A 23,061-nucleotide genomic window follows, 5' to 3' on the forward strand; every position below is an offset into this window, starting at 1 on the left:
CTGTGTATGTATGTGTGTGTGTGTGTGTGTGTGTGTGTGTGTGTGTATCTGTATGTGTATCTGTGTGTGTGTGTGTGTGTGTGTGTGTGTGTCTGTGTATGTATGTGTGTCTGTGTGTATATCTGTGTGTGTGTGTGTGTGTGTATCTGTATGTGTATCTGTGGTTGTGTGTGTGTGTGTGTGTGTGTGTGTGTGTGTGTATCTGTATGTGTATCTGTGGTTGTGTGTGTGTGTGTGTGTGTGTGTGTGTGTGTGTGTGTGTCTGTGTATGTATGTGTGTGTGTGTATCTGTATGTGTATCTGTGTGTGTGTGTGTGTGTGTGTGTGTGTGTGTGTGTGTGTCTGTGTATGTATGTGTGTCTGTGTGTATATCTGTGTGTGTGTGTGTGTGTGTATCTGTATGTGTATCTGTGTGTGTGTGTGTGTGTGTGTGTGTGTGTGTCTGTGTATGTATGTGTGTCTGTGTGTATATCTGTGTGTGTGTGTGTGTGTGTATCTGTATGTGTATCTGTGGTTGTGTGTGTGTGTGTGTGTGTGTGTGTATCTGTATGTGTATCTGTGGTTGTGTGTGTGTGTGTGTGTATCTGTATGTGTATCTGTGGTTGTGTGTGTGTGTGTGTGTATCTATGTGTTTGTGTGTGTGTGTGTGTGTGTATCTATGTGTTTGTGTGTGTGTGTATCTGTGGTTGTGTGTGTCTCAAAAGTATCTGTTTGTCATCTTGAGTCAACATAAAGACATTAAACAACTTTTATTTATTAAAGATACAAAATAACATTCATCACTTTGATGTTTAATATTAAGACATCAAACACTTTTTTGCACAAATTCCTTAAAACTGTTTCTCCATCTGCAGTAAATCCTGACGTGACATCACAGTGACATCACAGTGACATCACAGTGATGAGGTCCGTACAGACCTCGGTGTCTGAGTGTTCAGTCTCCTGGAAGTAGAAGATAAAGTTCAGTCTGAGCTGTGAACAGACACCAGAACAACAGCTGGATCAGAACTTTATTTCATCGTTATATAAAGTGTCAAAATCTCTTTGGCTTCACAAAATCATAACATTTAATTCATGAAAGACAGAAATGATCAGACAGAGCAGCTGGTTTACACTTACAGTAGAATAAAACTCTCCGAATGTAGAATGATTATTTTCTTATAGATCAAACTGAGTTTATGATTCAGTTTTCACTTCAGAGTAATAAACTACTGATGTAATAAACTACTGATGTAATAAACTACTGATGTAATAAACTACTGATGTAATAAACTACTTCATGTGTTGCTGACAGTTTAATCTAATGGCACAAAATGTAGCTGGTGATATTTATTTTACATGAATAAGTGACTAAACAGATAAATGTAGTGCAGTAAAAATATATTTGCCTCCATCCTGAAGTGAGCAGAAGTATAAAGTTTAAACTCAAAGTAACTCAGAACTGTACTCGTACTGTCAAAAGTAACTGTGACATCACAGAGCTGAGGCCCCGCCTCCTCAGGTACAGTAACCAATGAAGAGACAGATAAAGTATCGATCCTGTTGAACTGGGTCAGAATCTCTCACGTGATGTTTGTCAGTTTGTTGTAGTTTTGTTTAAAGCTCAGTGAACTACATCGTCTCATCAACACAGCACCAGAACCAACGTGGAGCCAACTGGGTCAGAAAAGGTTCTGAACAAGATGAACGTCATCATAAATCAGCTCACACTGACAACTGCAGTTCTGGTTCTGGTTCAGTTCAGTGATCTGCTCACTGACACAGGATTTTCATTCTCATGACAAACATCATGTGTGACTGATGACACAGTTCAGACCGGATCAATACGTCATCATCTCTCTTCATCACTACAGACAACCTGATCAATGAGGGCCGTGAGGGGAACAGGAAGGGGCGGGGCTTCAGCGCTCCGTCAGCAGGTTCATTAATGGACCAGTTAATGAGCGTGTGTGTCGAATTAGCTCGACATTAGCGTACGTGAAGACGTCCTGCTGCTCCACCGAGCCTTCAGTGCTGATTGGCTATTACTCGTGTGACGTGTAACCACTCAGGTGTGTTGTGGGCGGGGCACACAGGTGAATAGAGACAGAGAGGCAGGGAGGTAAAACTCTGATACAGAATCGAATCAGAGCCAATAATCTGTGGCGCCCCGTCAGAGGAGCTCAGCTCAGTCACATGTTTAATCATCCACAGGTGGGAGGCCATGGAGGCTTGTGATTGGCTGCTGGGAGGTCACAGGTGGACTCGCTCTGAGCTGTTTGGACATGTGATCCTGGGGGAGGATGAGGTCCGGCCTCCGCTTCTGTCCTCTTTGGTCCGGATGCCGGAGAGGCATAAGCTCTCTCAGCCGGTTCTTGATGACTGTCAGTTTGGACTCACGGGTCATCACGTCCTGTTCCGGTGACTTGACCTTTGACCCCCGTCCGTCATCTCGGTCACTGTTTCCGCTGCTCGCTGGCGTCAGGACCGGAAGATGAAGCTCTGGACTCAAAGTCTGCTTCAGCCGGCTCTGAAAACTCTCTCGCAGCTTCTTTGAACCGTCGTCGTCCTGAAAACACACAGAGAGTGATCGAGCGGGTTCTGATCCACTGCTCCTGTTGGAGTCACTGCATCACACTGCTGATACTAACTCAACACTTCCTGCATCGCTTTCAAATTAAAAGCCTTCCGTTTAAATGATGAGAAACGTGTTGATGTTGCTGCTGTCAGCCTGATTACAGTTATTATTCTAATGTTAAACTTTACAAGAAGAAAGGTTCAGCTGAGTTGTTAGTGTGTAAAATAATAATTCAGTTTGTCTCATCAATCAAACCAACTGTCAGCAGAGTCAGAACCTCCGACAGGCCCGACGGCTTCTCTATGACGGGTTCATGTGGAAATGTGCAGAAGCAACACGATCAGAGGCGTTCTCAAGGAATTCAAGTCAGCTACTCAATTAATTACCTGAGAAAATATGTCAATAAATATACAGACTGTTCACATCATCCTTTCATCTTAACGCTGGTCTCAGAGTTCAGAGGTCGATGATGTCACTCATCTGTTGGTATTTAAACTGAAACATCGTTATGATTCTGCACCTTCATGTCTTCAAAGAGCCTCCAGACGTCAGACAGGAACTCTGCAGCCGTCTGATACGAAGGATGAAGAGTCAGACGCTTTGAGATCAACTCCAGGTCGGACCGAACAGAACCACACTGCAAGAAAACACATCAGCACCATCATCATCGCTGCTGAGGCTGCAGCTGGTCCTGCTGAAGCTCCGCCTGCTGACCTGTCACACGGCGGAGCAGCTGTGACGTCAGCGTGCTGTGGAAGCAGCTCTGTGTTCCACCAGAACTGTGACCTGACGAACATCTTAACGTCCAAACCAACAAAAGTACTGACACAGAAAATGATGTGTTCACTTCCTGTGGCCGATCATCAATAACTGTCCACTATCGCTCAGCAACAAACAACAAGCAGGGATGTGAAACAGGACGAAGCGTCGTGATGAGGTGAGATCAGCTCACACGACAACAGTGACACCGTGTGGTGAAACTACAACACACAGTGACGTAGTGATGCTCTGCTGCAACCAGCTGCACCCGCTGACTGTGACACACCAACCAGGTGTTGCTGCCGACACGACCACGTCCTGTCTGATGTCACATGTTCACACAGACATTATCAAAACTTCTCCTCCTACGTGATGCGTCGTGTCAGCTGCTGCTGTACGTCACGTCACGTCACGTCACGTCACGTCACGTCACGTCACGTCACGTCACGTCACGTCACGTCACGTCACGTCACGTCTGCTGAGACCGTGACGGTGACACTCCATGGAACCATTTCAGCTGCTGCAGCTTTACAACAGACGTAGAGTGGAGCTGAGTCTGAACTGAGTCTGAACTGAGTCTGAGCTGAGTCTGAACTGAGTCTGAACTGAGTCTGAGCTGAGTCTGAACTGAGTCTGAACTGAGTCTGAACTGAGTCTGAGCTGAGTCTGAACTGAGTCTGAACTGAGTCTGAGCTGAGTCTGAGCTGAGTCTGAGCTGAGTCTGAACTGAGTCTGAGCTGAGTCTGAACTGAGTCTGAGCTGAGTCTGAACTGAGTCTGAGCTGAGTCTGAGCTGAGTCTGAGCTGAGTCTGAGCTGAGTCTGAGCTGAGTCTGAGCTGAGTCTGAACTGAGTCTGAGCTGAGTCTGAACTGAGTCTGAGCGGACACAGAGAGGACACAGAGCTGCATTACTTCAGATAAAGTCCCGCTGACAGTTTTGTGTCCCTGCAGGCTTCCGTCGTCTTCTGTCTGATGTCATGAGACCAGCAGACGGTTTAATTATGGATCATTCACTCAAATCATAACAAAACGTCAGCAGAACTAAATCCTACTGGAGGATCTGAAATATTATCAAGAAGAAACCTGAACTCAAAACTTTGTTTTTAATGTTTCTGTGTTTATCTCTTATTACTTAAAGTGAAACTCTCGCCAAAAAAGCAACCGAGTCTTTATTTGTGACTGAATATGAGTCAAACCTTCATGTAAAAGCATAATTATGAGAAAGAGGCACTTTTAAGATTTACTGTAGTTTCGATTTCGGGCGAGCTAATTTTCGATGGAGTGCAGGGGAACTGGCACGCTAGCATCAAAATCTGCCTGAAAGGCAGGAGAGTAATGGCTGACCTCCTGCCTGTCAGGTCGCGCTCGAGGATCAACACTTTTTGTCTTCCTTGACAGTAGTAGTGAGTAGTTCAAAAACCTTCTTTTTAGTAAACTCTGTGTACACAAACAATGTTCTCAATGCTGGTGTTCATGTGTAGAGACCCTGGTGATGCTACCAGCAAAGTTTCATGTTGTGTCGAGACTTCTTACTGTTTTAAACAGAGAGATTGTGATGCTATCGTAAAAGTTCCCGTAGCACTCCCACTGAAAATCAGTTTGACCTGAAAACGAAACTACGGTAAATCTTAAAAGTGCCTCTTTCATTGTAATTATGCTTTTACACGAAGGTTTGACTCATATTCAGTCACAAATAAAGCCTCAGTTGCTTTCTGGCGAGAGTTTCACTTTAACTCAGTCTGTGAGCGTCACTCGTAAACCAGATCTAATCTATCTATAGATACAGGAGACGAATGTAGAGGAGTAAAAGTATGTGTACATGTCGTCTGAGATACTCTGACCTGTTTAGTTACTTTGAAGCAGAAGTAATCTGTCATTCAGTTACATCAGCTCTACAGTTACAGCTGTGTGTGCGTGCGGACTGAAAGAGTGAAGAAGAATAAAGTGTGAACATTGTGTTGAAGTTGTGATGTCACACTGACCTCAGACAGTCGACCGCAGCCTTCGACCTTCACATGCAGCAGCAGACTCTCACACTTCTGTAACACACACACACACACACACACACACACAGTCTCAGTGTTTCTCAGGGCTGCAGAACACAATAACTTCTATTACAACAGACTGAACATCTGCAGTGATTTTCTCTGACTCAAAGAGACTCTGAAGAAGTTGTTCTGTTGGGAAATGTTGGACCGAGATCCAAAACTCTGAAGCCAGTTTGACGCCCAACTGTGTAAATGTCATGTGATCTAAAGCTGAAGCGTCTGTTGAACAGTGGATTCATGTTTCTGAGCGTCGAGTGACTCGTTCTGCAGTCAGAACCAGATCCATTCAGAAGTCAGCAGTGTGTGTGTGTGTGTGTGTGTGTGTGTGTGTGTGTGTGTGTCTGACCCTCTGGTCCAGCAGGCTGAGACCAGGACCTGGAGGTCTTTGTGGTCTGTCAGAGCTGTAGGGGTCTGAGGGGTCCGACAGGTCCTGACACAGAGAGCAGAGCCACACCGACCTGTAAGACAAAGATGAGGGTAAAGAGACATCGAGACTCATTTTCACCCAAAGCTTTAAAATATCAGATTCAGCAGCAGAATTTCTCTGCTGGTCGGTCCGATTCCATGCAGGTGAGTCGAGACGTTTGACGGCAGTTCATCGGTCAGTACCGGATGTCGGGTCCAACAGGAGGAACGTGGCAGTCTCGGTGGTATCCTCGTCCGCAGGCTGAACAGATTATTGATCCGTACGAGGACCCGCAGGCGGAGCAGCTGACTATCTGCAGAGTCACAGGAGACTCTGGGGATGACTGCGGCTCGATGACATCATTTGTGACATCATCAGCACGGGACTGTAACAGAGCAGGGAGGAACATCTGGATGAGCCCAGACATACACAACATACCTGGTGGAAACATTATGACAGCCATCACACAAACCATCTGATGTCTCTGACATTGTGTCAAATCTGTAATTTTCTGTTGATAATCTTCATTAATTTCTGAATGTTTTTACATATTGCACCTTTAACCTGAACGTCAGTATTCACAGGTGAGCTCCTACCTGACTGTCCTCTCTCATCTCCAGGTGGAGCTCCTCTTCCTCACCAAGGCGTGCGGGGCGGGGCGGAGACTCAGGCACACGGACCAGCGGCAGCTGTGATTGGCTCAGACTGCCGTGTGTGTCTTCTTCTGCGTCTGATAGTTCAGCTGGTTTGGCTGCAGGTTCGGTCTCTTCATACATCGTGGACGTCGGCTCGTTCTCCACTGGCTGCCGCGCTGTCACCTGCTGAGCGCTGAGATCGCAGGCGGAGTCCGCCACCGCCCTCACCACCGGACTCTGAGAGGAGGAGCCAGGAAAGACAGAGGTGAGACACTGGAGGAGGGACACGGGGCCGCTGGGGGTCACAATCTGATCCCTCAGAGGCTGGAGGTCGCTGTCGGTCGCCGTCTGACGAGGCAGCGTGGGATCAGAGGTGGTCTGTGATGTAGCGAGATGGTTCACTGGAACAGGTGAGGGGATGGCAGTGTGGGGGAGGGGCCTGTAGGTGGAGGTGGGCAGAGTGACAGCTGAGGAACAGGATGGAGTAAGACACAACGGACTGGATGAGGATAAGTCATTGGTGGTGCTAGTTTGAGGGAGGGGCTTACAGGAGGATGCAGAGTATGTGGAGGTGGGAGGAGTGATGGTGGAGGCGGCGGCCGCTACAGGAAGTACCTTACCACTGCCATTTTGTTTCTGCCCAATGGTGTAGGATGGAGCCTTACTGAGCATCACAGGTAACACCTGGAACACCTGCTGATTGTTGGTGAGCAGGACCGGGGTTTGTGTCTGTTGGGGAGCAGCGGGTCGGTTCAGGACCAGCCGGCGTTTGCGGAATTCAAGGAAGGTTTTGTTGGGAGGTTGAGGAGGTAAACAGAAGGTGACTGGCTGCAGGTTCACAGACGTACAGACAGACTGAACAGGGTTCTTTGGCTGCACCTGTCTCTGGTTGGATCCAGGGAGAGAAACCGTCACCACAGGTGAGGAGGACAGCTGTTTGACAGCTGGAGTGCAGGTGACTGTGCTGGGCATAGTCAGGGGAGTGCTGGATAAGTTGATGCTTAAGATGGAGGGAGGAAGACACAATGGACTGGATGAAGAAGAGTTCAGTGGACCAGGTGGACCAGGTGAGATGGTGTTAACAGTGGAGCTGGTTTGGGGGCGGAGTCCACAGGAGGCAGTGGCTGCAGAGGTGGTGTCTCTGTCAACAGAGAAGGGGATCCAAGACACATCGAGTTCACCTGGAAACACAAATATGGAGTCAGCAGCAGGTAGAACACCTGAGTGTGTGACTTTGTTACGCTAGCCAATCAGAAAAATGAGAAAAGATGTGACATCACCAGGGTCAGCTCATGTGAAGTTAAACCATTCAGCATCCACCTGTCGCCCTCCGTCAGCACCCGAGACATGTTAGTGTTTGATCAGTCCTTTAATTTAATTTGTAAAAATAAATGATGACATCATCATTACAGGCCGCCAGTTCAATAGGTCTGCTTCAAAGCTTCCACTGTTTCCATGGTGATTGACATCCACATCCATTAAGCCTCCAGACTAAACTTCAGCAACAAGTACAGAGAAGTGTGACATGAAACAGAGAGACAGTAACACACAGACAACATGTCGCCTCACCAAAGTTCAGAATGATCTGCAGGAAACTCTTGTTGGTGACGATGATCAGCTGAGGCATCAACGATGGAGGAGACACGTTCTGATCGTCCAGTTTCTTCAGCGCAGACTCGACCTGCAGACAGAAACAGACGACCAGACGATCAGACGGATCTGTTCCGTTACTGACGTGACGTTTGTCTCCTCGTTTCCTTCGTCCGTCTGCTGATGCCTTGTTTTGGGGCGATGAGTCGGGCGGGTGTGTTCTGGTCCCGATCATCTCTCCTTCATTTGTTAATCTCACTGACTTGTTTTCATCATTTTTTTTTCTGTTTGTACGTCATATTGTGTAATTTATTTAGAAATAATTAAAGTGCCGTCCTCCTCCTTGAACCGGCACCTTATCGTGGTGGAGGGGTTTGAGCACCCGAATGATCCTAGGAGCTATGTTGTCCGGGGCTTAATGCCCCTGGTAGGGTCTCCCAAGGCAAACAGGTCCTAGGTGACGGGTCAGACTAAGATCGGTTCACTCGCCCCTGATGAATATAACAAGACCAAGGACGTGCACGTCGCCCGGATCGGCGTCACCGGGGCCCCACCCTGGAGCCAGGCCTGGGGTTGGGGCTCGCAGGCGAGCGCCTGGTGGCCGGGTCTCTGCCCACGGGACCCGGCCGGGCGCAGCCCGAACGAGCAACGTGGGCCCGCCCTCCCGTGGGCTCACCACTCGCGGGAGGGTTCAGAAGGGGCCGGTGCAGAGGGATATGGGTGGCGGTCGTGGGCGTGGGCCCCGGCGGCCCAATCCCCGGATGGTGACTCTAGCCATGGGGACATGGAATGTCACCTCACTGGGGGGGAAAGAGCCTGAGCTGGTGCGGGAGGTTGAGCGGTACCGGCTAGAAATAGTCGGGCTCACCTCCACGCACAGCCTGGGCTCTGGAACCCAACTCCTTGAGAGAGGCTGGACTCTCTTCTACTCTTGAGTTGCCCGCGGCGAGAGGCGGCGAGCCGGTGTGGGCTTGCTTATAGCCCCCCAGCTCAGCCGCCATGTGTTGGAGTTCTCCCCGGTGAACGAGAGGGTCGTTTCCCTGCGCCTTCGGGTCGGGGATAGGACTCTCACCGTTGTCTCGGCTTATGGGCCGAACAGCGGTGCAGAGTACCCGGCCTTCTTGGAGTCCCTGGGAGAGGTACTGGAGAGTGCTCCAACCGGGGACTCCGTCGTTCTCCTGGGGGACTTCAACGCCCACGTGGGCGATGACAGTGTTACCTGGAGGGGTGTGATTGGGAGGAACGGCCTCCCCGATCTGAACCCGAGTGGTGTTTTGTTACTGGACTTCTGTGCTAGTCACAGTTTGTCCATAACAAACACCATGTTCAAGCATAAGGGTGTCCATATGTGCACGTGGCACCAGGACACCCTAGGCCGGAGATCAATGATCGACTTTGTGGTCGTGTCATCTGACCTCCGGCCGTATGTCTTGGACACTCGGGTGAAGAGAGGGGCTGAGCTGTCAACTGATCACCACCTGGTGGTGAGTTGGATCCGCTGGCGGGGGAGGAAGCTGGACAGACCTGGCAGACCCAAACGTATCGTGAGGGTCTGCTGGGAACGTCTGGCAGAACCCTCTGCCAGGGAGATCTTTAACTCCCACCTCCGGGAGAGCTTTGACCAGATCCCGAGGGAGGCTGGGGACATTGAGTCCGAATGGACCATGTTCTCCACCTCCATTGTTGACGCGGCTGTCCGGAGCTGTGGCCGTAAGGTCTCCGGTGCCTGTCGCGGCGGCAATCCCCGAACCCGGTGGTGGACCCCGGAAGTAAGGGTTGCTGTCAAGCTGAAGAAGGAGTCCTACCGGGCCTGGCTGGCCCGGGGGACGCCTGAGGCAGCTGACGGGTACCGGCAGGCCAAGCGTGCGGCAGCACGGGCAGTCTCGGAAGCAAAAACTCGGGTCTGGGAAGAGTTCGGGGAGGCCATGGAGGAGGACTACCGGTTGGCCTCGAAGAAATTCTGGCAAACCATCCGGCGCCTCAGGAGGGGGAAGCAGTCCTCCACCAACACTGTTTACAGTGGAGGTGGGGAGCTGTTGACCTCGACTGGGGACATCGTCGGGCGGTGGAAGGAATACTTCGAGGATCTCCTCAATCCCGCTGACACGCCTTCCATAGAGGAAGCAGAGGCTGGGGACTCAGAGGTTGACCCATCCATCACCCAAGCCGAAGTCACTGAGGTAGTCTGTAAGCTCCTCAGTGGCAAAGCACCGGGGGTGGATGAGATCCGCCCTGAGTACCTCAAGTCTCTGGATGTTGTGGGGCTGTCTTGGCTGACACGTCTCTGCAGCATCGCGTGGCAGTCGGGGACAGTGCCTCTGGACTGGCAGACCGGGGTGGTGGTCCCCCTATTTAAAAAGGGGGACCGGAGGGTGTGTTCCAACTATCGGGGGATCACACTCCTCAGCCTCCCCGGGAAAGTCTATTCCAGGGTACTGGAGAGGAGAATTCGGCCGATAGTCGAACCTCGGATCCAGGAGGAACAATGCGGTTTTCGTCCTGGCCGTGGAACACTGGACCAGCTCTATACCCTCCGCAGGGTGCTCGAGGGTTCATGGGAGTTTGCCCAACCAGTCCACATGTGTTTTGTGGACTTGGAGAAGGCATTCGACCGTGTCCCTCGTGGCATACTGTGGGGGGTGCTCCGGGAGTACGGGGTCGGGGGCCCTCTGTTAAGGGCCGTACGGTCCCTGTACTGCCGGAGCAGGAGCTTGGTTCGCATTGCCGGCAGTAAGTCAGACCTGTTCCCAGTACATGTTGGACTTCGGCAGGGCTGCCCTTTGTCACCGGTTCTGTTCATTACTTTTATGGACAGAATTTCTAGGCGCAGCCACGGGCCGGAGGGGATCTGGTTCGGGAGCCAATGGATCTCATCTCTGCTTTTCGCGGATGATGTGGTCTTGTTGGCTCCTTCGAGCCGGGACCTCCAGCATGTCCTGGGGCGGTTTGCAGCCGAGTGCGAAGCGGCTGGGATGAGAATCAGCACCTCCAAATCCGAGGCCATGGTTCTCGAGCGGAAAAAGGTGGCCTGCTCCCTCCAGGTGGGAGGAGAGTTCCTGCCTCAAGTGGAGGAGTTTAAGTATCTTGGGGTCTTGTTCACGAGTGAGGGAAGGATGGAGCGTGAGATTGACAGACGGATCGGTGCAGCGGCCGCAGTAATGCGGTCTTTGTATCGGTCCGTCGTGGTGAAGAGAGAGCTGAGCCGAAAGGCGAAGCTCTCGATTTACCAGTCAATCTACGTTCCGACCCTCACCTATGGCCATGAACTATGGGTCATGACCGAAAGAATAAGATCCCGGATACAAGCGGCCGAAATGAGTTTCCTCCGCAGGGTGGCAGGGCGCTCCCTTAGAGATAGGGTGAAGAGCTCTGTCACCCGGGATGAGCTCAGAGTAGAGCCGCTGCTCCTCCACATCGAGAGGAGCCAGCTGAGGTGGCTCGGGCATCTGTTTCGGATGCCCCCGGGACGCCTCCCTCGGGAGGTGTTCCTGGCATGTCCCTCCGGGAGGAGACCCCGAGGAAGACCCAGGACACGCTGGTGAGACTATGTCGCCCAGCTGGCCTGGGAACGCCTTGGGGTCCTCCCGGAAGAGCTGGAGGCAGTATCTGGGGAGAGGGAAGTCTGGGTGTCCCTGCTCAGGCAGCTGCCCCCGCGACCCGGCCCCGGATAAGCGGATGAAAATGGATGGATGGATAAAGTGCCGTCTTCATAGTGACAGAGCTGACCAGGTGTTACAGTCGGAGCCTGACGGAGCCCTGCAGAGACACACCTGCTGCCTGCAGGACAGGTAACTGTTACAGAGGACAGAGCCGGACTGCAGCACGACAACGACACACTGGGGTCAGTCTGAAGTGTTTCCTGTGTGTGTGTGTGTGTGTGTGTGTGTGTGTGTGTGTGGGTGTGTGTGTGTGTGTGTGTGCGCATACCTGAGCCTTGTACCTGAGCAGAGCCACCAGGTCGTTGGTGTTTCTGGCTTTTTCTGACGTTTCAGTCAACCACTCTTGATTCTGCTGCAGCTGCTTCAGCGCCTGGATCTTCCTCTGAATGTCCTCCGCCTCCTTCGTGCACACCGTCTGCTCACAGACACACAATCAACGAGACTGACGGGACCGGAGGAAGACACACTGCTGGATCTGAGACCCAGTCAACCAACGACATGAGACCGCTTTCTTAGATTCACCAGAAGAAGACACAGAGCTGTGTGTGTGTGTGTGTGTGTGTGTGTGTGTGTCTCACCTTGGCCGTGTTCATCAGGACGTGCATCCTCCTCTTCAGCTGTTCACAGATGATGTTGTAAGAGCTCTGCAGGTCCGACTTCAGATTGGACTCGACGTTTGCGATGTCCTGCAGCCTGAAACACAGCGAGTAATCCGTAAAGTAACTAGTAACTAAAGTTATCAAGTAAACGTAGTGGAGTGAAAAGTTTTTTCCTCCAAATCATACTTAGTAGTTACAAAACTTGAGTAAATGTACTTAGTTACATGTGTTGCCTGAGAAACGGCTCTGAACACGATGACACACTCACCTGGTCTCCATGTCCTGCAGACTCTGCCTCGCTGTGTCTCTTTTTGCTCTGATTGGCTGAACCAAGACCTCCAGCTCCTTCTTCAGGCTGTCTAATGCTTCTCTAACAAACTGATACCTGAGAGGAGGAGGAAGCAGGACACAGGTGAGACCTCCGCACAGGTGAAGACAAGAGAATATCACTGATACTCAGGAGGTATTTTAAAGCTGAGCATCTGTGTACCTGTGGTTCATGTGACCCATGAGCTGACAGTCTCTACAGGTGAGCTGGTTACAGGTGAAGCAGAAGAGTTTGAGCGGCTCAGCCGGGTGGAGCCTGCAGAACTTGATGGGTGGAGTCGAGACACTTCCTGAAGACAGGAAACAGACAGACATGTGGTCGGACTGTCAGCACCTGGAGTGTCTGGTACTCACCACAACAGCACCAGACTCCATTAACAAATGTAGTGATTTAAAGAGTTGTTAAGTTAAAACAATCTTTCTAATGTAGTGAAACTGTGTCTGTGACAGATTGTAAGTCATTGTGTCCTTGTTGTAAATTCAGCATTAAATCTTTCAGCTGAAGTTGTTTGTCTCCTTGTAAAAAGTGTCAGTTTGTGGCAGCATGTCTGTACCAGCCTGTCTGCTTCTGTGTCTAAAGTCTTACCTGCCAACATTGATCAGCTGTTTGAACACACTGTTTACACTGATTTCACCATTTACACTCCATTTATGAAAGAAGAAACATGTTATTGATCTAAACATGTCACATGTTACAAAGACACTAAACAGTAACAATATAGGCTACTTCTTTGTCCCTGTGGAGAAAGTCCCCAGACTCCCTTAACAAATGTGTCAGTTTAGCGAGTTGAAAAGACAAATATGAGGTTTACAACTGTGGGTAACTTATCAATACATCTGCCAGATTAAATATTAGAGCCCACTGGAGCAGTGACAGGGCTTCTTACTGTGTCAGATGGAAAATACAACCATGGACTGAAGGCTGGACATGGAAACAACATGGGAGCAAACTTAAAAATGACCAGCGTCCGGTTTGAAACGGCGATACAAAGCTGGGGAACGTGAAGATGTGTCAGATAAAGGAACTAGCTGATTGTGATGACCTGTTCACTATTTACAAAAGGAAGTGTTGGAGGACGGGGATCTAGTTGTTCAAGGTCATCAAAACTCAAACTGTCTATAACAAAAACATCAACAGACAGTCTCATGAATTTTACACTGTGAGCTCTGTAGAAGAGTCTCTCTTCATAAACATGAACAATCACAGTCTGATGGGACCAACAGATTATTATCTGACCTGCTGCTGGCTGGTTGAGGATCTGGTGTGATCTGGTGACGCTCACTCTGCGATGAGCCGACACACACGCGTCACACAGAGCTTCATTACAGTCCACGCACCAACATCTGGCCGAGGAGGCGTCACAGTTGCTGCACTGCAGAGAGAGAGAGAGGGTTAATAACGGCCCCCAGACGAGAGGCGGACTCAAGCTAAGGAACTGTAGTTTTGTGTATTCTGGCGCCCCCGGTGGACAGAAGCGGTACGACAACCACACTTCCTCTGCATCAGGGTGGAGTACAGGACCCAGTTCTGGAGCCCCACACGTCCTCTGAGGGTCCCTGAACCACAGCTTGTGTTACCTGCTGATTGAAACTCCAGTCTCCTTGGCCTGCTGCTGTCTCCATGCTGCAGAGAGAAGTCCTGGAAGACAGAACGTTGTATTCATGTCAACACAAACAGCAGCACTGGTTCATTTCTATCTGTACAGTAACATCCTGCCTGCGCTCAGTGACCAGCTTCACTCCACTTTTTCACTGTCTTATTGTGGAAACCACTCAGGTGAGATGGAGAAGATTTAGGAGACACTGATGGATTATGATGAAGTGGTCCATAGTTGAGATGAGCAGAGACCGGCTGCGTAGGAGACATTCAGTCGAAGGCCTCGGGTTGTCAGAGATCTGTAAGGATATCTGACGCTGCTTCCATCTGCTGAGTTGCACTGACCAGGAGTGATGTTCACTCACAGACCAGGAGGTCACAGCGCCCTCATCTGTTCTATACATCATCCGGCCTGGTCTCCTAAGCTTCCAGAGATTGGCCCACAGGATCCTGAATCCTGCTCCAACAATTTACAAAACTCCTTCAGAGTCCATCACAGGGAGCGCCACACTAATATGTTCTTTAATTAATTAATTTATAAGCCCAATGCCCTTTTCTCTTGTAAACTAGAGTGTGTTATCAGTATTGATACACCAGTAACCAACCGCTGCTGGAAGTTTTACAGCAATGTACAGTTAATTACATTAGTTAACTACATTACGCTGAACTGTGTAGTTTGGGGAGTTTACATAATGTTCCAGGTAGGGCTTGGCGATAAATCAATAAAATCGATTAATTCGAGTTTGTGGTCCAGGACAATTAAAAAAAATATATATCGATTTTCTCTTTGATTTGCTCTGCCGCCGCTCTGCCTGGGCTCTCATACTTCATAGTGGGCTCCGCCCCCCCACACACAGCGCGTACTGGGCAGCTCTCCCCCGTGCAGGTGCAGTGTCTGCGCTCACCTGGTCAGATACATTCAAACTCAAACTGTCAACAATGGCGGAGAACAAACAACAACAGAGCAGAAACATGTCCCACCATCGCCCACGTCACAGAGAAGAAAGAGGAAGACTGACGAAGAAAAGCAGAGTAAAAACAAAGAACTGGACCGAGCCAGAGAGAAAACAAGGAGAGGACAGACACCATCAGACCTGCTGCCCAGCGAGGACAGACACCATCAGACCTGCTGCCAAGAGAGGACAGACACCATCGGACCTGCTGCAGAGAGGGCAGACACCATCAGACCTGCTGCCCAGAGAGGGCAGACACCATCAGACCTGCTGCAGAGAGGGCAGACACCATCAGACCTGCTGCAGAGAGGGCAGACACCATCAGACCTGTTGCCCAGAGAGGGCAGACACCATCAGACCTGCTGCCCAGAGAGGGCAGATAACATCAGACCTGCTGCCCAGAGAGGACAGACACCATCAGACCTGCTGCCCAGAGAGGACAGACACCATCAGACCTGCTGCCAAGAGAGGGCAGACACCATCAGACCTGTTGCCCAGAGAGGGCAGACACCATCAGACCTGCTGCCCAGAGAGGACAGACACCATCAGACCTGCTGCCCAGAGAGGACAGACACCATCAGACCTGCTGCCCAGAGAGGGCAGATACCATCAGACCTGCTGCCCAGAGAGGGCAGATACCATCAGACCTGCTGCCCAGAGAGGACAGACACCATCAGACCTGCTGCCCAGAGAGGACAGACACCATCAGACCTGCTGCAGAGAGGACAGACACCATCAGACCTGCTGCCCAGACAGGACAGACACCATCAGACCTGCTGCCCAGAGAGGACAGACACCATCAGACCTGCTGCAGAGAGGACAGACACCATCAGACCTGCTGCAGAGAGGACAGACACCATCAGACCTGCTGCCCGGAGAGGACAGACACCATCAGACCTGCTGCCCAGAGAGGACAGACACCATCGGACCTGCTGCAGAGAGGACAGACACCATCAGACCTGCTGCAGAGAGGACAGACACCATCAGACCTGCTGCCCAGAAAGCACAGACACCATCAGACCTGCTGCCCAGAGAGGACAGACACCATCAGACCTGCTGCAGAGAGGACAGACACCATCAGACCTGCTGCATAGAGGACAGACACCATCAGACCTGCTGCCCAGAGAGGACAGACACCATCAGACCTGCTGCCCGGAGAGGACAGACACCATCAGACCTGCTGCCCAGAGAGGACAGACACCATCAGACCTGCTGCCCGGAGAGGACAGACACCATCAGACCTGCTGCCCGGAGAGGACAGACACCATCGGACCTGCTGCAGAGAGGGCAGACACCATCAGACCTGCTGCCCAGAGAGGACAGACACCATCAGACCTGCTGCCCAGAGAGGACAGACACCATCGGACTTGCTGCAGAGAGGACAGACACCATCAGACCTGCTGCAGAGAGGACAGACACCATCAGACCTGCTGCAGAGAGGACAGACACCATCAGACCTGCTGCCCAGAAAGCACAGACACCATCAGACCTGTTGCCCAGAGAGGACAGACACCATCAGACCTGCTGCAGAGAGGACAGACACCATCAGACCTGCTGCATAGAGGACAGACACCATCAGACCTGCTGCCCAGAGAGGACAGACACCATCAGACCTGCTGCCCAGAGAGGACAGACACCATCAGACCTGGCTGCCCGGAGAGGACAGACACCATCAGACCTTCTGCCCGGAGTGGGTAGACACAATCAGACCTGCTGCAGAGAGGGCAGACACCATCAGACCTGCTGCCCAGAGAGGACAGACACCATCAGACCTGCTGCCCGGAGAGGACAGACACCATCAGACCTGCTGCCCGGAGAGGACAGACACCATCAGACCTGCTGCAGAGAGGACAGACACCATCAGACCTGCTGCCCGGAGAGGACAGACACCGTCAGACCTGCTGCCCAGAGAGGACAGACACCATCAGACCTGCTGCCCAGAGAGGACAGACACCATCAGACCTGCTGCCCGGAGAGGACAGACACCATCGGACCTGCTGCAGAGAGGGCAGACACCATCAGACCTGCTGCCCAGAGAGGACAGACACCATCAGACCTGCTGCCCAGAGAGGACAGACACCATCAGACCTGCTGCAGAGAGGACAGACACCATCAGACCTGCTGCAGAGAGGACAGACACCATCAGACCTGCTGCCCAGAGAGCACAGACACCATCAGACCTGCTGCCCAGAGAGGACAGACACCATCAGACCTGCTGCAGAGAGGACAGACACCATCAGACCTGCTGCATAGAGGACAGACACCATCAGACCTGCTGCCCAGAGAGGACAGACACCATCAGACCTGCTGCCCGGAGAGGACAGACACCATCAGACCTGCTGCCCGGAGAGGACAGACACCATCAGACCTGCTGCCCAGAGAGGACAGACACCATCAGACCTGCTGCCCGGAGAGGACAGACACCATCAGACCTGCTGCCCGGAGAGGACAGACACCATCGGACCTGCTGCCCGGAGAGGACAGACACCATCGGACCTGCTGCAGAGAGGGCAGACACCATCAGACCTGCTGCCCAGAGAGGACAGACACCATCAGACCTGCTGCCCAGAGAGGACAGACACCATCGGACTTGCTGCAGAGAGGACAGACACCATCAGACCTGCTGCAGAGAGGACAGACACCATCAGACCTGCTGCCCAGAAAGCACAGACACCATCAGACCTGTTGCCCAGAGAGGACAGACACCATCAGACCTGCTGCAGAGAGGACAGACACCATCAGACCTGCTGCATAGAGGACAGACACCATCAGACCTGCTGCCCAGAGAGGACAGACACCATCAGACCTGCTGCCCAGAGATGACAGACACTATCAGACCTGGCTGCCCGGAGAGGACAGACACCATCAGACCTGCTGCCCGGAGAGGACAGACACCATCGGACCTGCTGCAGAGAGGGCAGACACCATCAGACCTGCTGCCCAGAGAGGACAGACACCATCAGACCTGCTGCCCAGAGAGGACAGACACCATCGGACCTGCTGCAGAGAGGGCAGACACCATCAGACCTGCTGCCCAGAGAGGACAGACACCATCAGACCTGCTGCCCAGAGAGGACAGACACCATCGGACTTGCTGCAGAGAGGACAGACACCATCAGACCTGCTGCAGAGAGGACAGACACCATCAGACCTGCTGCCCAGAAAGCACAGACACCATCAGACCTGTTGCCCAGAGAGGACAGACACCATCAGACCTGCTGCAGAGAGGACAGACACCATCAGACCTGCTGCATAGAGGACAGACACCATCAGACCTGCTGCCCAGAGAGGACAGACACCATCAGACCTGCTGCCCAGAGAGGACAGACACTATCAGACCTGGCTGCCCGGAGAGGACAGACACCATCAGACCTTCTGCCCGGAGTGGGTAGACACAATCAGACCTGCTGCAGAGAGGGCAGACACCATCAGACCTGCTGCCCAGAGAGGACAGACACCATCAGACCTGCTGCCCGGAGAGGACAGACACCATCAGACCTGCTGCCCGGAGAGGACAGACACCATCAGACCTGCTGCAGAGAGGACAGACACCATCAGACCTGCTGCCCGGAGAGGACAGACACCGTCAGACCTGCTGCCCAGAGAGGACAGACACCATCAGACCTGCTGCCCGGAGAGGACAGACACCATCAGACCTGCTGCCCGGAGAGGACAGACACCATCGGACCTGCTGCAGAGAGGGCAGACACCATCAGACCTGCTGCCCAGAGAGGACAGACACCATCAGACCTGCTGCCCAGAGAGGACAGACACCATCGGACCTGCTGCAGAGAGGACAGACACCATCAGACCTGCTGCAGAGAGGACAGACACCATCAGACCTGCTGCCCAGAGAGCACAGACACCATCAGACCTGCTGCCCAGAGAGGACAGACACCATCAGACCTGCTGCAGAGAGGACAGACACCATCAGACCTGCTGCATAGAGGACAGACACCATCAGACCTGCTGCCCAGAGAGGACAGACACCATCAGACCTGCTGCCCGGAGAGGACAGACACCATCAGACCTGCTGCCCGGAGAGGACAGACACCATCAGACCTGCTGCCCAGAGAGGACAGATACCATCAGACCTGCTGCCCGGAGAGGACAGACACCATCAGACCTGCTGCCCGGAGAGGACAGACACCATCGGACCTGCTGCAGAGAGGGCAGACACCATCAGACCTGCTGCCCAGAGAGGACAGACACCATCAGACCTGCTGCCCAGAGAGGACAGACACCATCGGACTTGCTGCAGAGAGGACAGACACCATCAGACCTGCTGCAGAGAGGACAGACACCATCAGACCTGCTGCCCAGAAAGCACAGACACCATCAGACCTGTTGCCCAGAGAGGACAGACACCATCAGACCTGCTGCAGAGAGGACAGACACCATCAGACCTGCTGCATAGAGGACAGACACCATCAGACCTGCTGCCCAGAGAGGACAGACACCATCAGACCTGCTGCCCAGAGAGGACAGACACTATCAGACCTGGCTGCCCGGAGAGGACAGACACCATCAGACCTGCTGCCCAGAGAGGACAGACACCATCAGACCTGCTGCATAGAGGACAGACACCATCAGACCTGATGCAGAGAGGACAGACACCATCAGACCTGCTGCAGAGAGGACAGGTACCATCAGACCTGCTGCCCAGAGAGGGCAGACACCATCAGACCTGCTGCCCAGAGAGGGCAGACACCATCAGACCTGCTGCCCAGAGAGGACAGACACCATCAGACCTGCTGCATAGAGGACAGACACCATCAGACCTGCTGCCCAGAGAGGACAGACACCATCAGACCTGCTGCCCGGAGAGGACAGACACTATCAGACCTGCTGCCCGGAGAGGACAGACACTATCAGACCTGGCTGCCCGGAGAGGACAGGCTGTGCTGTAACTGTGATGAGGGAGCTGTAGAAACAGAACTACACTTTCTAACACAGTGTCACAAGTACAGACACATTAGAGAGGAATTCTTTCCACAATTTGAAAAACAATGCCCCGAATTCAGGGGTTTGACAGAAAGGGAGAAGTTACCCCTCATTTTGGGGGAAAAGAAAGAATGCGCAGTGTTGGCTGCTAAATATGTCACTTCCTGCCACAACAAAAGAGACAACCAGTAGGACATAGAAATATAGTCAGATAGACATTTATACCGCCACCATCTCCTTTTATTATTTTTATTATTTTTATTCTGTTTTATTTATTTATTTATTCATTTATTATCATTTTACTTATCTGTATTATCACTAGTTATAATATCCCAACTACTAACTTCTCTTCATTTTATTTTCAATCTATGTTTTATACGTATACTATATTGTTTTATGTCTTTTGTTTTGTTGAATAGTATTTTTGTTAATATTGTTGTGATTGTGCTTTGGCAACACATGTTAAATGTCATGCCAATAAAGCCTTTTGAATTAAATTGAGAGGAATAAGAACTGACCTGGGAGCTGTATGACTCTGATGTTCTCAGAACTCCAGACTGAGAGAGGAATAAGAACTGACCTGGGAGCTGTATGACTCTGATGCTGTATGACAGCTTTAACACACAGACTGTTACTGTCTGTTGAACAGGCACTCAGCTGCTGAACTACAGTTTGTCCTTCATTAGTTATTATTATTCTGACATGATTTAATGTTATGTTATACTGAGGCGGTGTGTCGGCTGGAACTGGCTGGTGACGTCAGAGCCTGAGGCGGTGGAGACAGTTAGCTGTTAACTGTTAGCTTCAAGCTAATGTAGCTGTGATGGTTTAACTCACCGTTACATCCGGGTCCTCCGGCCACAGCAGACTGCGCTGCTCCAAACTCATCGAACAGGATGAAAAGACCCGGAAAGTCCCACAAACGACCCCCGGTACCGTTACTGCTGCTGATAACACTGAGACTGCTATTAACAACACGGAAACTACTTCTACTGTTTGTGTTACTACTTCTACTTCTTCTTCTTCTTCTTCTTCTCTGTTTCTGGAGGTTCGCGGCTCCGCCCCCTGCTGTACGTCAGTGTAACGTCATGTCGTTCTCTAAGCTGCCAGCTGAGCACTGAGAACAGCTCCTGATATATTACTTCTGGTTTTAAACTTTAAGATTTAAAGGAAGAATACAAAAGAAGACAACATGAACAGAAGTAATGAGTCCACCAGGCTCAGCTCCTCCTGCCTGCTCAGTGCTCAGGATGTTACCTGAGATTCAGGATGTTACCTGAGGTTCGGGGTGTTACCTGAGGTTCGGGGTGTTACCTGAGGTTCGGGGTGTTACCTGAGGTTCAGGGTGTTACCTGAGGTTTGGGGTGTTACCTGAGGTTCGGGATGTTACCTGAGGTTCGGGGTGTTACCTGAGGTTCGGGGTGTTACCTGAGGTTTGGGTTGTTACCTGAGGTTTGGGTTGTTACCTGAGGTTCGGGATGTTACCTGAGGTTTGGGTTGTTACCTGAGGTTCAGGATGTTACCTGAGGTTCGGGATGTTACCTGAGGTTTGGGGTGTTACCTGAGGTTCGGGATGTTACCTGAGGTTTGGGGTGTTACCTGAGGTTCGGGGTGTTACCTGAGGTTCGGGATGTTACCTGAGGTTCAGGGTGTTACCTGAGGTTTGGGGTGTTACCTGAGGTTCGGGGTGTTACCTGAGGTTTGGGGTGTTACCTGAGGTTCAGGATGTTACCTGAGGCTGCAGCAGGAGACTGAATGTGCTTCTATCACCTGAAACTGACCTGAGTTACAGTTTGTTCAGCTCAGAGTCCTTCATGTCTGCAGGGACGTACAAACATAAATCATTTACTTTTATTAGTTTTTATAGAGTTAGAGTTGTTTTCACGTCTGCACTGGATTATTATCACGATGAGTCCCTGCTGTGTCTGCAGACTCCAGCATCCTGTAACCTCGTTAAGAAAAGTGCTGTGTAAAAAAAAATTATGATTAAGATCAAAGATAATATTGTGATTCGGAACAAATAATTCACTGAACACAGCGTGATGGATTTGTTATATCAAAAGTGTGGACAACATTTATTAACACAGAGAAAAGACACGCTGCAGCGTCAGAGCTGAGACACATCAGGACATCACATCACATGTTAGTGTCAAAACATCACAGTTTTATTAAGGACGTGAATAAAAGTCTATAAAAACAGAAATGTAAAGATTGAAGTGATTAAACTGAGTCAGTTAAAAAGTTATCTTATCATGTTTTCTGTGAAGCATGCAGTTTAATAATCAGCTGTTCGGTGAAGCTCTTCTTCTGTGGTTTCTGTGCGTCCTCCTGTCTGGCTCTGGTCCTGCAGCGCCCCCCTGTGGGCAGCACAGAGACAGACAGGCTCAGGTGTGTTGGTGACGCAGGTGGTCTCAGGTGTGCTGCCGCTCTCACTGCAGGAGGCAGCTACACTTGATGTTCTTCTCTTTGTGTGTGGCTCCGAACAGCTGGACGGCCTGTTTGTTGATCAGAGCCCAGAAGTTCTCGAAGGAGATGTTCTGACCGCTCTGAACGCCCATCTGCTCCAGAACCTGAGCCAGACCGTCCTCGTTCTCCACAGTCTGCAAACAGGAGACAGGAAGTGAGCAGGACTGAAGGAGACAGTTAGAAGCTGCTCCGTAAACTTCAGCTCCCATAACCTCAGCTGATAACCAAAAAAGTTCAGATAACTGCAGTGCTTAGACCTTTACACTGGCTTCCTGTCTATCAAAGAATAGATTTCAAAATCCTGCTGTTGGTTTATAAAGCCGTAAAAGGTTCTCCAGAGTCAGAAGTAAACATGGAGCAGCAGCATCAGTTTCTATGAGCCACATGTGGAACAAACAGGTCTGCTCCAACACTCACCTCTTTTAAATCAAGACATCAAACATTTCTGTTGGCCACTGCTTTTAACTGAAGCAATTCAAGTCTTTGAACTGCATTGTGACTCTGATTGTCTTGTTTCTTTTA

General features: G+C 51.1%; 1 protein-coding gene across 1 annotated transcript; it reads right to left on the reverse strand.

Annotated features, from left to right (window-relative positions):
- Positions 1 to 730: 730 nt before the first annotated feature.
- On the reverse strand, positions 731 to 21,135 carry trim33l (tripartite motif containing 33, like). Its single transcript, XM_030410918.1, has 14 exons — positions 20,911 to 21,135; positions 14,158 to 14,218; positions 13,817 to 13,952; positions 12,743 to 12,869; positions 12,521 to 12,637; positions 12,232 to 12,346; positions 11,922 to 12,068; positions 7,974 to 8,085; positions 6,366 to 7,585; positions 5,973 to 6,154; positions 5,710 to 5,821; positions 5,298 to 5,354; positions 3,078 to 3,194; positions 731 to 2,548 (listed from the first exon to the last, which is right to left on the reverse strand). The coding sequence occupies exons 2-14, from the start codon at positions 14,200 to 14,202 to the stop codon at positions 2,180 to 2,182; spliced, it is 2,856 nt and encodes a 951-aa protein (XP_030266778.1). The 5' UTR covers positions 14,203 to 14,218; positions 20,911 to 21,135; the 3' UTR covers positions 731 to 2,179.
- Positions 21,136 to 23,061: the final 1,926 nt, after the last annotated feature.

The sequence above is a fragment of the Sparus aurata genome, unplaced genomic scaffold, assembly GCF_900880675.1.
Source record: "Sparus aurata unplaced genomic scaffold, fSpaAur1.1, whole genome shotgun sequence".
NCBI classification, from domain to species: domain Eukaryota; kingdom Metazoa; phylum Chordata; class Actinopteri; order Spariformes; family Sparidae; genus Sparus; species Sparus aurata.

Excerpts from the sequence above, each read along its gene's own strand:
- trim33l (XM_030410918.1), bottom strand. The coding sequence starts at position 14,202 with ATGGAGACAGCAGCAGGCCAAGGAGACTGGAGTTTCAATCAGCAG. Across the intron at positions 7,586-7,973 it reads GCAGATCATTCTGAACTTTG|GTGAACTCGATGTGTCTTGG; the intron begins GTGAGGCGACAT and ends TTGTGTTTCCAG. Across the intron at positions 2,549-3,077 it reads GGCTCTTTGAAGACATGAAG|GACGACGACGGTTCAAAGAA; the intron begins GTGCAGAATCAT and ends GTGTGTTTTCAG.